Here is a 13,395-nt window from a genome sequence, read left to right as displayed (position 1 = left end):
TGTATACAATATTAAAGATAAAGATCAAATCAGGGTAGTTGGAACTTCTACTGCAAACACTTTTACAATGTTTTGATTAACACATAAAAACATCCTCGGAGGTACAGGGTGGTATTTCGATACATTTCAATACACATTTCCATTGCTTAATGTTACTTTCTATTTGGAAGCTTCCAGTTTCGCTCTTCTGGTTGGAATTTTCATTTTGTTTTCTTACACAAAGTCTTGTTATGTAATTCAGGCTGGCCCTGAACTATTTAGTCCGGGTTGGCCTTAAACTCATGGCGATCCTCTAACCTCAGCTTCCCAAGTGCTGGGATGACAGGTGTGCACCACCATGCCCAGCTCTCTAGTTTGATTTGTAGTATTTCTAACTATTTCCTTTTGTTCTCACAGCCCTAGAGATGTTAGCTCCAGGAACTTCAGAGTTCTTTGTAACAATTAGTTACCGCATTAACTCCCCTCCCAGGGATTATTGATTATTATAGGTCTTGCTGTATAGCTCAGGCTGGCTTTGAACTTGCAGGTCCTCCTGTGTTTGGGTCACACACAGGAGTGTCTCACTGCATCAGGCAGCAATCCTCTATTATTAAACTCTTTCTGCTCAAAACATAGACATAATTTTAGACTATATCTTCACTGATGCATTCCTCACCAAGGGAAAAAATTTTTTGTTTTTTTGGGTGGTGATGATTCTGGGGATAGAACTCAGGGTAATTCTACCACTGAGCTACATCCTTAGTTCTTATTTTTTTTGTTTTAAATTTTGAGTCAGAGTCTCACTGTTTGTGAGTCTGGTCTCAAATCTGCGATTTTTCTGCTTCAGACTCTGCAATAGCTGGGATTACTGATATTGATCACTGCACTAAGCTCAAAATGTTTATTTTGTTATTTCTCAGTTACTAAGTAAGATGGAGTATTATTTATTAATGTTACTATTAATTACTATTAATTACTTTAACGGGGTAGAAACAAACCCAATGATAAATATATAGGGACAGAATGCTGTATCCTGTCCACAATCATAAAAATCATACACTTGAAGCCAGGTATGGTGGCACAGACCTGAAAACCTAGCATGCAGGAGGCTGAGGCAGGAGAACTGCTTTGAGTTCGAGGCCAGCTTAGGCTACATAGTGAGTTCAAGGCCAGCCTGAACTACATAGCAAAAAAACCAAACCAAACCAAACCAAATAAATCATGCACTTTAAATGTTTTGTTAACATGTGAGAATAAATATTTAAGTGAAAAACAAAGGCTAAAAAACTGTTCACAGAATATTCTCAGGGATGGAAAAAGTATCCAGAAAGACAAATACCAAAATGGTAACAGTGTTCATCTCTGAGAGTGGGATAGTTTTACTAGATATATACCCCAAATTTTATATATTAATTATTTTTATAAGAAAAAAGTATTATATTTAACGATCCAGAAAAGAAAAGGAGATATACATGTGAGCATCCTGTATTAGACAAGTGTTTTTGATGGTCACAAAAAAACTCACTCAGGATCGTCCTGGAAGTCCTGGGGCTCTGCCAACTCATCGTACTCTGCTGCTGCATCCTTGCCAGCTAACACAAGCTCTTTGGGAGGCACTGCCACCTGGGGAGCGACAGAGCCTGCTTCAGCAGACAGGTGTGCTACAGGGTATTCATTCACTCAACACCACATGGCCAAGTACTTAAGTGGCAACTTTCAAGACATACACAACATTATACTACTTACATACGGAGGTTACAAACATCGCCCAGGGATACAGACATTCCTAAGAAAAATACAGAGTGAAGAAGCTTTTGGGAATGATAAGAGTCAAGCACTTGCTTCATGGGACTGCAAAGGAGAAGTCAAGCAGGGAGAATGCAAGGTACTTCACTTGTATCTCTAACACATCATTTAAAATTCTTTTTTGTATTTATTTATTTTATAGTTTATTTTGATGTTTTATTTCTTAAGGGGATGAGGAATACATGAATGTTTGCTGTTTTTAAAATCTTTTTTTTGAAAAATTTCACCATTTAAAAAAAAAAAAAACACTAAAGAGAAACATTAGTTCCAATGCAGGGAAAACTGGGTATATTTATGGTCATGGAAAAGAATTATGTATTCTTTAGACTTACATTTTATGCTGCCTCAAATTTGCTCAGACCGTATTTCTAATTATGCACACAAATATAGAAGGGCTGGTATAAAGAGAGAAAGACTGCAAGTTTTCACGCTGGGTATATACACCAAGCGATCATTTCTATCTCCTAACGGAAGCTGTCTATTAATGTTATTTTTAAAAAGGAGCAAGGCAGATAAATGCTATCTTTTCTTAGAGGTGATGCTAGGTAAGTGAAATAAATCATTAAGGAGTTAAAAGAAAAAAAGAGATAAAGACATTCCATAATAAGATTAACTGAATAACAGCTAAAGACACAGGCATCCTTTCTACCTTTCTTATACTTAGTTATAAGTATCATGCTGAATTATGGGTTAGTAGTATAGGATCTAAAGGTCTAAAGTACTAAATTTCTAGTACTAGAGGAATCACTCAATACCAAAATACAGAGAGGCCATATTTCATTTATTCAACTAACGTGGAGGTAAAAATCATGATTTTAGTATGTGTTACACACTTTCTGTGGGGAGATGGAATCTAGAAAAGACATACTTGTACCCGCCTTCAGAAGGAGGTGGTACTTCACAGGAGTCCTGACAGACGAAAGGGCACGCATACATGCTTGAGAAACAAGGACCTGCAGCAGGAGGCATTCTAGGCACAACACATAGAATATACACTTTGCCAGCATGCAAAGTTCTATGGATCTGCTTGGATCACAACCACTAATATGGACAATCTAGAGAATGCTAAACTGGCAAATCTGACGAAGGTCATGCTGGAAAAACAGAAGTCCTTTGTATGCTATCCCAAAGAATTTGGACTTCATGTTAAAGTCAGTGAGATACTAACTGATCAGCACGCTGTACAGTTAAGATTTTAGAAAAACCACCCTGGTGGCAAAATAGAGATGGACTGCAATGGAGGTGGGTATGCTAAAAAACAGGGAGGTCAGGTAGGAAGTTACTGTGACAGAACAGGTAAGAAATGACGAGACTTTGAAACAGAGTAGTGCCAATGTATCTGGGGATTAAGTTAAAACTTTGGGAAGTAGAAGCAGAAGAACTTGCTGAGTGGAGGTGGTAAGTGAGGGAGGATGTGGAGTCTTTTTTAAAGCTGGGTCAAATGAAGCCACTGTGGGCACAGGCAGAGCAGTCAGGACGAGACAAAATGCCCCTACCTTAGCAGTGCTGTTCGTATTATCAGGGTCCCCCTCCTCACACTCCAACAGAGTCACATGTGTGAGGTTTTCCACTGGATTTGTAAGAGTCAGGAGGACCTGGCTCTCCTGGGAAGAAGAAAAGCATCTCTCAGACATTGCCATGCTGTCATTGTGGTCCACTTTCTTAGCTGCTATACCAAATATTTTACAAAATTATCTCCCATCACTCCTGAGCAGACACCTACACATGGCTGCACTCTGAGTGCTCACTGATCTCTATTCTACTATCTGTATGTTAGGCTGTGTACTCTCTGGAGTTGCTATTTCACTGAGGAAATGAGATGGATCCCACAGAAAGAGCCAGGTACTAGATCCAATAATTCTGAGGAATACATTTCATCTAAGTGACTTTCCTAGTCAGGTTGTTACTTAAGGACTGAAGAGAAGGAAGCCCCATAAGTAAAACACAGGAATCAAATATATCAACACAGGAAATAACAACATACCCAGGCTTACAAAAAACCCTTTACGACTTCTTGAGTCATGCATGATAACTTGCTCTTATTTGGTACTTTCTTGAGGCTGGCAACATACTCCTTCAAATGAACAGGGACTATATAAATGGTCTCATGAGCAACAGGAAAGGAAGAGCTGAAGAGGCTGCTACAGAGCATTCTATAATTCACTGGGGAAGGTGTAGGAAGAGGTGTGAATAAGGACTCTGTGGTAAAGAAGAAATCTAGCTGACTTACGGCCACACATGCACGAACACACGAGGCCATGGAGACTCTGCGGGCTGAGGACAAGGGAAAGATGCCTGCAGGGGCCCATGTCATTATCGTTCCTTTCCCCACGTAAGGTTCCACCTTTACAGCATGTGCACCCTGCTCCTTCCACATAAATGTCAAAGGTGTTAATGTCAAGAATCCAAGTTTGAGAAACTTCAAGTCAATCCTTTTTTATTCCTTTTTCCTATACCTTGCTCACCGCAATCCATGCCAAATATACCCATACACATACATGCACACCTCCTTGGTCAGTCAGTTGTTAGTAAGCAAGGTACTAACCTTCATGTAGCGAAGGTTGGGAATCGACATGATTCTCACTTCTGGAATATAATTGCTACCAAGGAATAAAAAAATCCATTAATGGTCACTGGAGTTTTTGGAAATTATTATTTTCTCTTTAAGCTAGTGCAACAAATAAATTCATGTTAATTAGAATATGTAATAGAAGAAGAAATTTAAAGAATCGTATTACCATAGTAAGAGACTAGGTATAAAATCAAACCAGTTATGACATTTTTTTTGGTACTGGGGATTGAACTCAGGCCCTTGTGCTTGTAAGACAGGCGCCAGAACCACTGAGCTAAATCCCCGGCCCTACCAAACCAGTTATGACTTCTATCTGAAATGTCAGGATTATAGCCCATACATGCAGAGCTAGTTTAGAGCCTATAGGGGGTGTGTGTGTGTGTGCGTGTGTGTGTGTGTGTGTGTGTGTGTGTGTGTGTGATGAGATATTTTCTGTAGTACTAGATTTTGGAGATTTACTAAATATATTTTGGGGATCTTATTTAATAATTCATTTTTATAATTCTAGAAGGTAACTGATCCAACTCTCATTTAATAATATATCATAGGGCTGTAAAAACATATTCTTACCACATGCCTAGCAATGTTCTAGGTACCTTATAAGTATTTTTTTCATGTCATCTTCACGGCAAGTTCATGAAGCAGGTCTTTTTACTACTACAGTCACACCCTGGTACTCAAGTGCTTTGAAGCTTGTCAAATTTGGTACTCGCATCTAGATGAGACAGTTTTACACCACATTCATCATTTGTTTGGTACTCCATACGCAGCTAGAACCTGTTGGGATCAACTGTCTTAGGACAAAATCCTTTACAGTTTGGTAAGTTATCATGCCTCCTGGAATCAATTAACGAGTAGCAAGGCATTGCTGTATCTCCGTTATTAGAATGTACAACCTCAGCACGGTAAGTGGCAATACCAGGATTTCATATCCAGGCAGTCTGGCTTTAGTGTCTTTACTCTTGACCACAGTGTTATGCTGTCTCTTTAAGTAAGATATCAGAAATCTGTTCTAAAGTGTGCTTGGTCTGGATTCAAAACTGTCCAGCATCAAATCCCAGTTCAGTATTTACAGATCAAGATACTGCTTTCTAAAACTGATGCTCTTTGTGATTTGGTTTTCCAACTACAGAAGTAAGAGAATGAGGGTCTTTATCTCTTGAGGTTGTTGTGAAGAGTGAGTTAGCCAATGTGTGCACAAACTACTTTGAAAAGTGCTTGAAAGAAAGCATGCATAAACTGTAGTTATGGTGCATATATTAATGTAAGGTAAAACCTACTGCAGAAACACCAAGTGAAAAAAGTACATCTTAGAATCCAGGCACTAAGGCATTTTAACCTCAAACTAGATACCTGTCATGGTGAACAGCAGGATTACTTCGGTACCTTAACTGAAATTCAAGGATCCTCCTACTAAGGATCAGGATTCAGCAGGTCTGAGGTGTGGCCAGAGTACCTGTATTACAACTTTCAGGTGACTTTCCTGTGGCCTCAGCCTCCCAAGTCACCCAGCCTATTGGTGTGTGCAATCACACCTGGTGTCACTTTGTTGTTTTCATTCCTATCATGTATTAAATACTGTAAGCTAGGGAAATGAACGTTTTATTGTGACTTGCACTTGCAAACATAACACCTTATATGTTATTTAGCACTTGCAAACATAATAGCTTATGTGGTTCTTTTCAATAATCCCAAGAAGGAGGCATAATTTCCATCTCAGGAAGGAAATAAGTTTAGACAAATACTCTAAGTGGCAGACACTATACCTGGCCCCGCTAGCTTAAATCACCAGAACAGCATTTTGCAACCTTTTTGTTTCTCAATATTTTCTTTTTAACTGCTGGTGTACTATTTTATAGGAGTGTATCTCAATTTAATGCACAGTGTTACTAATAGTTAATGAGCTTCTGAACAGTGAAACAGTTTCTAGCTTTTCTCCTTAAAACGTTGCAATGCATATCCTTACAAAAATCTGTTAGTGTGACTGTTTCTACAGAATAGATTTCTGAGATCACACTGCTGGGTTAAAAGGTCTATGTAATTTGTCTTGATAGTCTGAATGCTCTTCAAAAAGATTCTAGCAATTCATAGTACCATTGGTAATGTACACAAATATGTTTACCTACATTCTCATGGCCACTAGATACCATTTATTTTTAAACTTTTCTTATTAAACCTCAGTGTCTTTCAAATATATCTTCTGGCCACCTGAATTTTTCTTTCATTGGATGCTAGTTCAGATGCTTTGCCTCACTCCCACCTCACTGCCTCTATTTTCATTTTTCTAGTTGGTGGGAATTCTTTTTTAAAATAAATTTTATTTTATTTTATTCCATTTCCCCCTTCAAACTCCCTCCCTTCCTATGTACAAAACCTTTGTTTCCATTTTTTTCCTTCTATTTTCATTCTACAAGCCAGGGCTATTAAACTTGGGTCCCGAGTACTAATGTGCATTCCTTTTTGCTCTGCTGTCTGTCTCAGGACCATGTGGTCAATTTCATGTTTCACTTTGCCAAAGTCAGTGGTGTTTCTTTTCCTTAGTAGTTTCTGGGTTTCTTGACTTGCTTAGGAAGGGCTCTCTTACCCGAAAGTTAAACAACATTTTCCTAATTTTTCAAAGTATTTTCTTATTTGTAGGGTGGTTTTACACATCAAATTCCCTTCCACTGACAAGCACTAACGAGTTAATGCTAATTTAAATCGTTTTTATTCCACTCAGTGAAATATTATCAGGCTATGGGTAAATAAAATGAACACTGTTTTGGGAATATACTTTACTTTGCTATACTTTGGAAGTCAGGGATGCTCTATCATTGAGCTACATTCCCAACCCTTTTTAAGTTTTCATTTTGAAAGAGTCTAAGTTGCTTAGGCTAGCCTCAAACTTTCAGTCCTCTTATCTTAGCCTCCCACATAACTGGCATTTACCATCACATCTGGCAATTTTCTATACTTCACTATTTTTAAATGTTTCTTTTCTTTCTTTCTTTTCTTTTTTTTTTTTTTTTGGATTTTTGAGATAGGGTCTCACTATGTAGTTGAGACTGACCTAGAACTATGGATTTTTGAGATGGTCTCACTATGTAGTTGAGACTGACCTAGAACTCATCATGTAGCCCAGGCTGGTCTTGAACTCACAGTAATCCTCCTGCCTCAGCATTCCTGAGTGCTGGGATTACAGGCGTGCGCCACCACACCCGGCACTATTTTTAAATTTTAAACAGATTATTCACAAACTTAGGTACTTTATAATTTGTAATGAATGACGAGTGATTCTAACCAATAAACAACACAGCAAACTGCCCCAGACCACACTACATTTCTGAGTTCCTGACATAAACTCTTGATTCTATGTGGACAGATTTACCTTAAACTTCACCTCAATTCAAAACATGAACAAAAACAGAATGGCTAGATTACTATAATCTTTTTTTCTTTTAAGGCCAAGAGTAAATACATTTTGTATTGAAAAAAAAAAAAGAACAACAACAAAAAAATTAAAACCAGAATCAGTAACCGAAAACACCAGCCCGAAAATACTCACACGGCAACCAGCTGGATTTTGAATTTGATAGATGTTGGATTAAATTCTGGCTTGCTCAAATTATGTTCACATTTCTAAAAAGAAAAATATGTTTTAGAGGAAAACTAGAACATACTTAGTTGATCCATAGAGCTGGTATATTCAGAAGGAACGCACTTACTAAAATATTGATTTATTTTGCTAGAAGACCACAGTTTTTGAAAATGTATGCTACTGAAATTTATAAAAAGATGTTTAGGCTTCTAGATATAAGCAAACACTATGAAATGCTATACTGAAATAACTAACACGTGTCAGTTACGTGTTAGTTAATTAGGACTTCTGTGAACAATATATTCCCTGGCTTAAGTGAATTGTGTATCACATAGACTTTATGAGGAAGTTGTAGCTACTGTAACTGTTGATGTTTTCATTTTACAGGTGACTAAAATGGGACACAGGAAAAGTAAATAATCTATACAACTTCACAGAGCCAGTAAGAATGAAAGCTGGGATTTAAATCCAAGCAAGGTAATTCCAAATCTCACACTTTAAAATACAGTAATGAATATTTACTACTTTTTTTGGGGGAGGGTGCTATTTACTACTTTCCAGAAAAAAGCAGTATGTAAAACCAGTTAAAATTTTTTAACAGCACAGAAAAGATGTTTGTTATAAAGAGTACCTATTATCTGTGTGTCCCCTTATTCCCCTCGCCAGAGGTGTCCTATGCATACAAGCTATGTGCATGTAAGTGTAAGCACACATCACCTTTTTCTTTTTTCACAATAAAAGTGCAGTTTTGGATTTTTGTTTTGAGTACTAGGGATTGAACCCAGGGCCTCTGCACTGACCTACATCCCTCATATCAGTTTCTTGTAGTTCTTATTTGAGAGAGGATCTTGAAAAGTCACTAAAATTGTCCAGGCTAGACTCAAATTGGTAATCTTCCTGCTGCAGCCTCCCAGGATTCTGGGAGTGCAGGCATGCAACTCTACACCTAACTCAAGGGAGCATTTATACATTCTTTTGCCCTTTGCTCTTTTTGCTCAAGTTGGCACACCCTTTCCACACACACTGAGAAGCCTCTGTCCCACTGTAACCATTTCTGTACCTTATTCAGACAGAAATTGATGAACATCTGAGATATTTCCACTATTTTGTTACTACAAATAATGCAGCATTGAGTATTTGTAATAGATGAATCACTTTCTAATGTGTAAATGTACCTGTAAGAGAATTTCTTAAGACCAGATCTATGTATGTATGCATTAATTACTTTGACAGACACTGCCAAACTGATAACTTTAGCCAATCTGATTGTGAAATGACAATGGCTGGGCTGTGGATTTAGCTCAGTGGTTCTGTTGCCTTGCAAGTGCAAGGACCAGAGTTCAATTCCCAGCACCAAAAAAAAAAAAAAAAAAAAAAAAAAATACTGACAATGGCTGGGGATTTAGCTCACTGGCACTGCACCTGCCTTGCAAGTCCCAGGTCCTGTGTTTGATCCCCTGAACTGGGGAAAAAAAGAAGTGCTATATAGACAGAAAAAAGAAAATCATTAAAAAAAAAGGGCCGGAGAGTTAGCTCAGTGGTGCCATGCCTGCCTCGCAAGCACAAGGTCCTGAGTTCGATCCCTGGTATGGGGTGGGGGGAGTGAAAGAAATGACATCTGTGGCAGGTTTAATGTATGTTTTCTTGATTTCATGTTCATTAGATACTGGAATTTTTTTTTTCTGCCGTGATTTGTATGTTAGCATCTACTAGTTATTTTGTACTGGCATATGCTTTTCTTGCTGATTTGCTAAAGTTCATTCATTATATATCCTGGACATTAACTGTGTGTTAAATATGTATCATTCAAATTACTCATCTCAGTGTATGGCCTTTTTATTTTTGTATAAGTTTTCTTTGGAACAGAGTCACAGAACTTACTTTCAAAGTAGTTAAATACACAATTCTTTATAATTTATATTTGTTTATAAATTGAATCCTCTCTCACCCACAATTCACGGAGGTATTCCATATTTTCTTTTAGAAGTTTGGTACTTCATATTTGCTCTTAAAGTTTCCAAAGTTTCTGAAACTGTTGTTTGTGTAAGGTATGAGATAGGGACTCCATTTTATTTTTCTTCCATGTAACCACTGACCTAGCAAAACTTAATAATCTGTTCTTTCCCCACTGATCTGGAATGTGATATCTAATAAATTTCAAGTTTCCTTACATGAATGGGTCAATCTGTTTTTCTATTCTGCTGTATATATTTTATATATACACATATTACTGTATTAATGGTATATTATATAACTGACATCTATGTAAACTTAATCTACACAATATTAACTATTATTCTATTGCTGGTGGTTGTTGAGAGAGAGTCTCGCTTTGTAGTTCAGTATGGCTTTGAGCTCGCTGTGTACCCCATGCTGGCAGAAAACTCGTGGTGATTCTCCTGCCTCAGCCTTCAGAGTTCTAGGATTACACATATGTGCCACCATGCCTGTCTTGGTTTTGTGTTTTTATACTGATTTCTTAATTTATTAATAAAGTATCTGTTCTTTCTTCTAGTTTCTTTGGATTTCCTTTGCTGTTATTTTTGTATTTTTCTAACTTCTTGAAATGGATGCTGAGATACAGACCTTTTAACCGTTTTTCTTACCTATATCTTTATACAGAGCTCTATATATCTCTAAGAATGACATTAATTGTATACTAAAAATTTTGCTACATAGTTATTACCAATTTCTAACGTAAATGCATTATGATCAAATACCAAACTTCAATAATTTCATCTTTTATATAGTCTGCAGATCTTAGGGGTAGTTTTTTCTTTTTCTGGTACTGGGGCTTGAACTCAGGACCTTGCGCTTGTGAGGCAGGTGGCGGAACCACTGAGCTAAATCCTCAGCCCTACTGATAATTTTTTTATATATAGTCATTTGGTCACATTTGTAGTTAAATTATTCAAATGTTATATATCTTTACTGATTTTCATCTGTTTGTTTTCAGTTACTGGAAGGAATATGTCAAAGTATCCCCAAATTATTTTTCCACTTATATAATTTTCTCAAATGTTGTTTAACAGATTTTGAGTCGGTATTATTTGGTACATACAGATTTAGAGTGTTACACCTTTTGTGTGAAACTGAATCTATTTTCTTTATGAACTGTGATGGTTTGTCAATATGTTGCCCAAAGGCTCCGAGTGCTGGAGGTTAAGTTACTGACGAGCTTCTGGAAAGCCATCAGATCCCGAGGGCTTTAACGTCATCAGTGGATTGATTAATCCACTAATGAGATCATAATTTGGTGTCACTGGGGGGTGACAGAAATGGGAGATGGGACCTAAGTGAAGGGCGTGGATCTTGGGGACTGACTATATGTGGTCCCTGGCCCTGTGTGTTCAGACTGCCCCGAGGAGAGAAGCACCGCTCCACCATGCCCTTCCATCGAGAAGCTCTGCCTCCCCTCAGGCCACAGCAATAGAACCAGCCTACCAGGGACTGAAACCTCTGAAACCGTACGCCCAGATACATCCTTCCTCCTTTAAATTGTTTTTCTCAGGTATTTGGTCACAGTAATAAAATGCTAACACATACTCTTTTTGCAAAAGTTAGTGATTGTGTTGGGAATTTAGCTCAGTGGTTCTGCCGCCTGCCTCACAAGCACAAGGTCCTGAGTTTGATCCCTGGTAAATAAATAAACAAACAAATAAATAAAACAAAAGATATTAATGTATTAATGTATGAGTTGTTTTTAGGACCGACCAGGGATTTAGCGCAGGGGATCTACCACTTGCCTTACAAGTACAAGGTCCAGAGTTCAATCCTCGGTACCAAAAAAAAAGTGATTAAAAATTAGTGTTTGTGCAATAAGTATTTTTCCATCTACTTTTTTTTTTTTTTTAAATGAAACAGGGTCTTGCTATATAGTTCAGGCTTGCCTTGAACTCTCCTAGATACTCCTGCCTCCCAAGTGCTGGGACTACAGGTATGTGCCACCACACCCCACTCCTGATCTACATTTAACTTTTCTGAATCCCCATGTTCGTATTTCTTGCAATCAGCATGCTGATGAGTCATTGTATTTTATTATTGAGATGGAAAATTTCTGTCTTTTAAAGAAAGCATCTTGTCGATACTGAAAATAAATACTGAAATGTCAGGCTTTTAACTGTATGTTTTCTATCTGAGCTACCAGTTAGTTTTGTTATTTTCCTTTCTCTTTAAAAAAGATTTTAGAAATTTTCTAACATACAAAAACACGGCTGGTATTATAAATCCCTAACTACTTATCATCCAAGCTCAACTGGGAGGTAGTTAAGAGATGGGAAGGGGTAAGAGGGGAAAGTGGGAAAGGGAGAGGGGGTCAAATGACCAAGATACAATATACATGTACAATTTCCTAAAACAAATGTCATCATTATGCCTTGTACTATATACCAATAAAAAAGAAAAAAAATGAGCAACAATGGCTAATTTTCCTTCTTCTGTACTCTTACCCACTCCTTATCTATGGTTATTTTGTGGTAATTATCAAACATCATGTCATTTCATCCATATATATTTTGGTATATATCTCCAAAAAATATTTTGAAAAATAACAATACCATTTTTATCCCTAAGAATGATTCTTTAATAATCCTACCAATACTTACATTTCTCCAAAGATTTAATAAACTTTTCTTTCCCTTTTTCTTTTCCCTCTTTTTCTTCTACCCTGGGCCCTTTTCTATGTTTTGTTTGGATCAGGATCTACACAGACACATTCCGTTTAGTTGTATGCTTCTTAGATCTCTTTTAAAGTCTAGAGCTGCATTATTTGGTAATGTGAGCCACTACCCACAGATAGTTATTTAAAGGAATTAAAGATTCAGTGACTCAGGTCCAATATCACATTTCAAGTGCTCAGGCACCACACCCCGCTGGGCTGGGTAGACAAAGACCATTTCCATCATCACAGAAAGTTTGTGAGACAGTACTGCTCTAAAAGAGTTCTTTTTTAAATTTGTTTTTATAATTTATTTACTGAAGAAACTGTTTATTCTGTAGATTCCTAGAACTTGAAATTATTTTCTTCTTGCTTTCTTTTAAACTGTTTATTTTTTTCCCCACCTCTGCTACTCTAAAAGTTATATATCCTTTAATTATTCTTTTAGGGGTTAGCACTGTGTATAGAACCTTCAGTATCTCAGTTTCCACACGTATAAAGTAGGGAAAACAGTAGTACCCACCTTCATAGGACTGTGAGGATTGAGTTTATCTTGAAAACATTTAAAAGAGTTCCTGGGTTTCTGGTATGTTTGGTATAAGTTTTCTATGTCTACTACAGTGGCCAGCTACTAATCGTGTTCAGTTTTGCTTTTCTTTGTACGGACAGCAATTCAACAGAAAAGAACACCTACCCGACAGCGAAGGGACCGTTTGATCAGAAGATGCTTGTGTCGAGGATAAAGCTGTGAAGCACAGATCGGTTGGAAATCAGGCTGTAGGAGGCGCTGCTGAAGAGTGGTCA

At 37.4% G+C, this 13,395-nt stretch overlaps 1 protein-coding gene and 1 long non-coding RNA gene across 5 annotated transcripts in view; one reads left to right on the top strand and one right to left on the bottom strand.

Annotated features, from left to right (window-relative positions):
* Positions 1-13,330, top strand: part of LOC104864291 — a 23,106-nt gene extending 9,776 nt beyond the window's left edge. Inside the window, exons 2-3 of one of the 3 annotated variants that reach the window (XR_780829.2) lie at positions 8,322-8,411; positions 13,261-13,330. This is a non-coding gene — a long non-coding RNA (uncharacterized LOC104864291). Of the gene's footprint in view, positions 1-8,321; positions 8,412-11,288; positions 11,543-11,798; positions 11,835-13,260 lie in introns of those variants that run through there. The other 2 variants (XR_780828.2, XR_780827.3) reach the window with 2 other exon arrangements.
* The window catches only part of Dctn4 (dynactin subunit 4), a 32,472-nt gene that overhangs the window by 3,270 nt on the left and 15,807 nt on the right, over positions 1-13,395 (bottom strand). For both annotated transcript variants that reach the window (XM_010627190.3, XM_010627191.3), the window contains 5 exons: positions 13,286-13,395; positions 7,902-7,975; positions 4,331-4,385; positions 3,282-3,389; positions 1,505-1,602 (listed from right to left, as the gene is read on the bottom strand). In XM_010627190.3, coding sequence (XP_010625492.1) covers positions 1,505-1,602; positions 3,282-3,389; positions 4,331-4,385; positions 7,902-7,975; positions 13,286-13,395 — 445 coding nt within the window. The remainder of the gene's footprint in view (positions 1-1,504; positions 1,603-3,281; positions 3,390-4,330; positions 4,386-7,901; positions 7,976-13,285) is intronic.

Source organism: Fukomys damarensis, unplaced genomic scaffold, assembly GCF_012274545.1.
Source record: "Fukomys damarensis isolate Sample0158 unplaced genomic scaffold, DMR_v1.0_HiC HiC_scaffold_3, whole genome shotgun sequence".
NCBI classification, from domain to species: domain Eukaryota; kingdom Metazoa; phylum Chordata; class Mammalia; order Rodentia; family Bathyergidae; genus Fukomys; species Fukomys damarensis.
The sequence above is the reverse complement of the archived record's forward strand: the minus strand, read 5'-3'. Positions and strand labels throughout refer to the sequence as shown.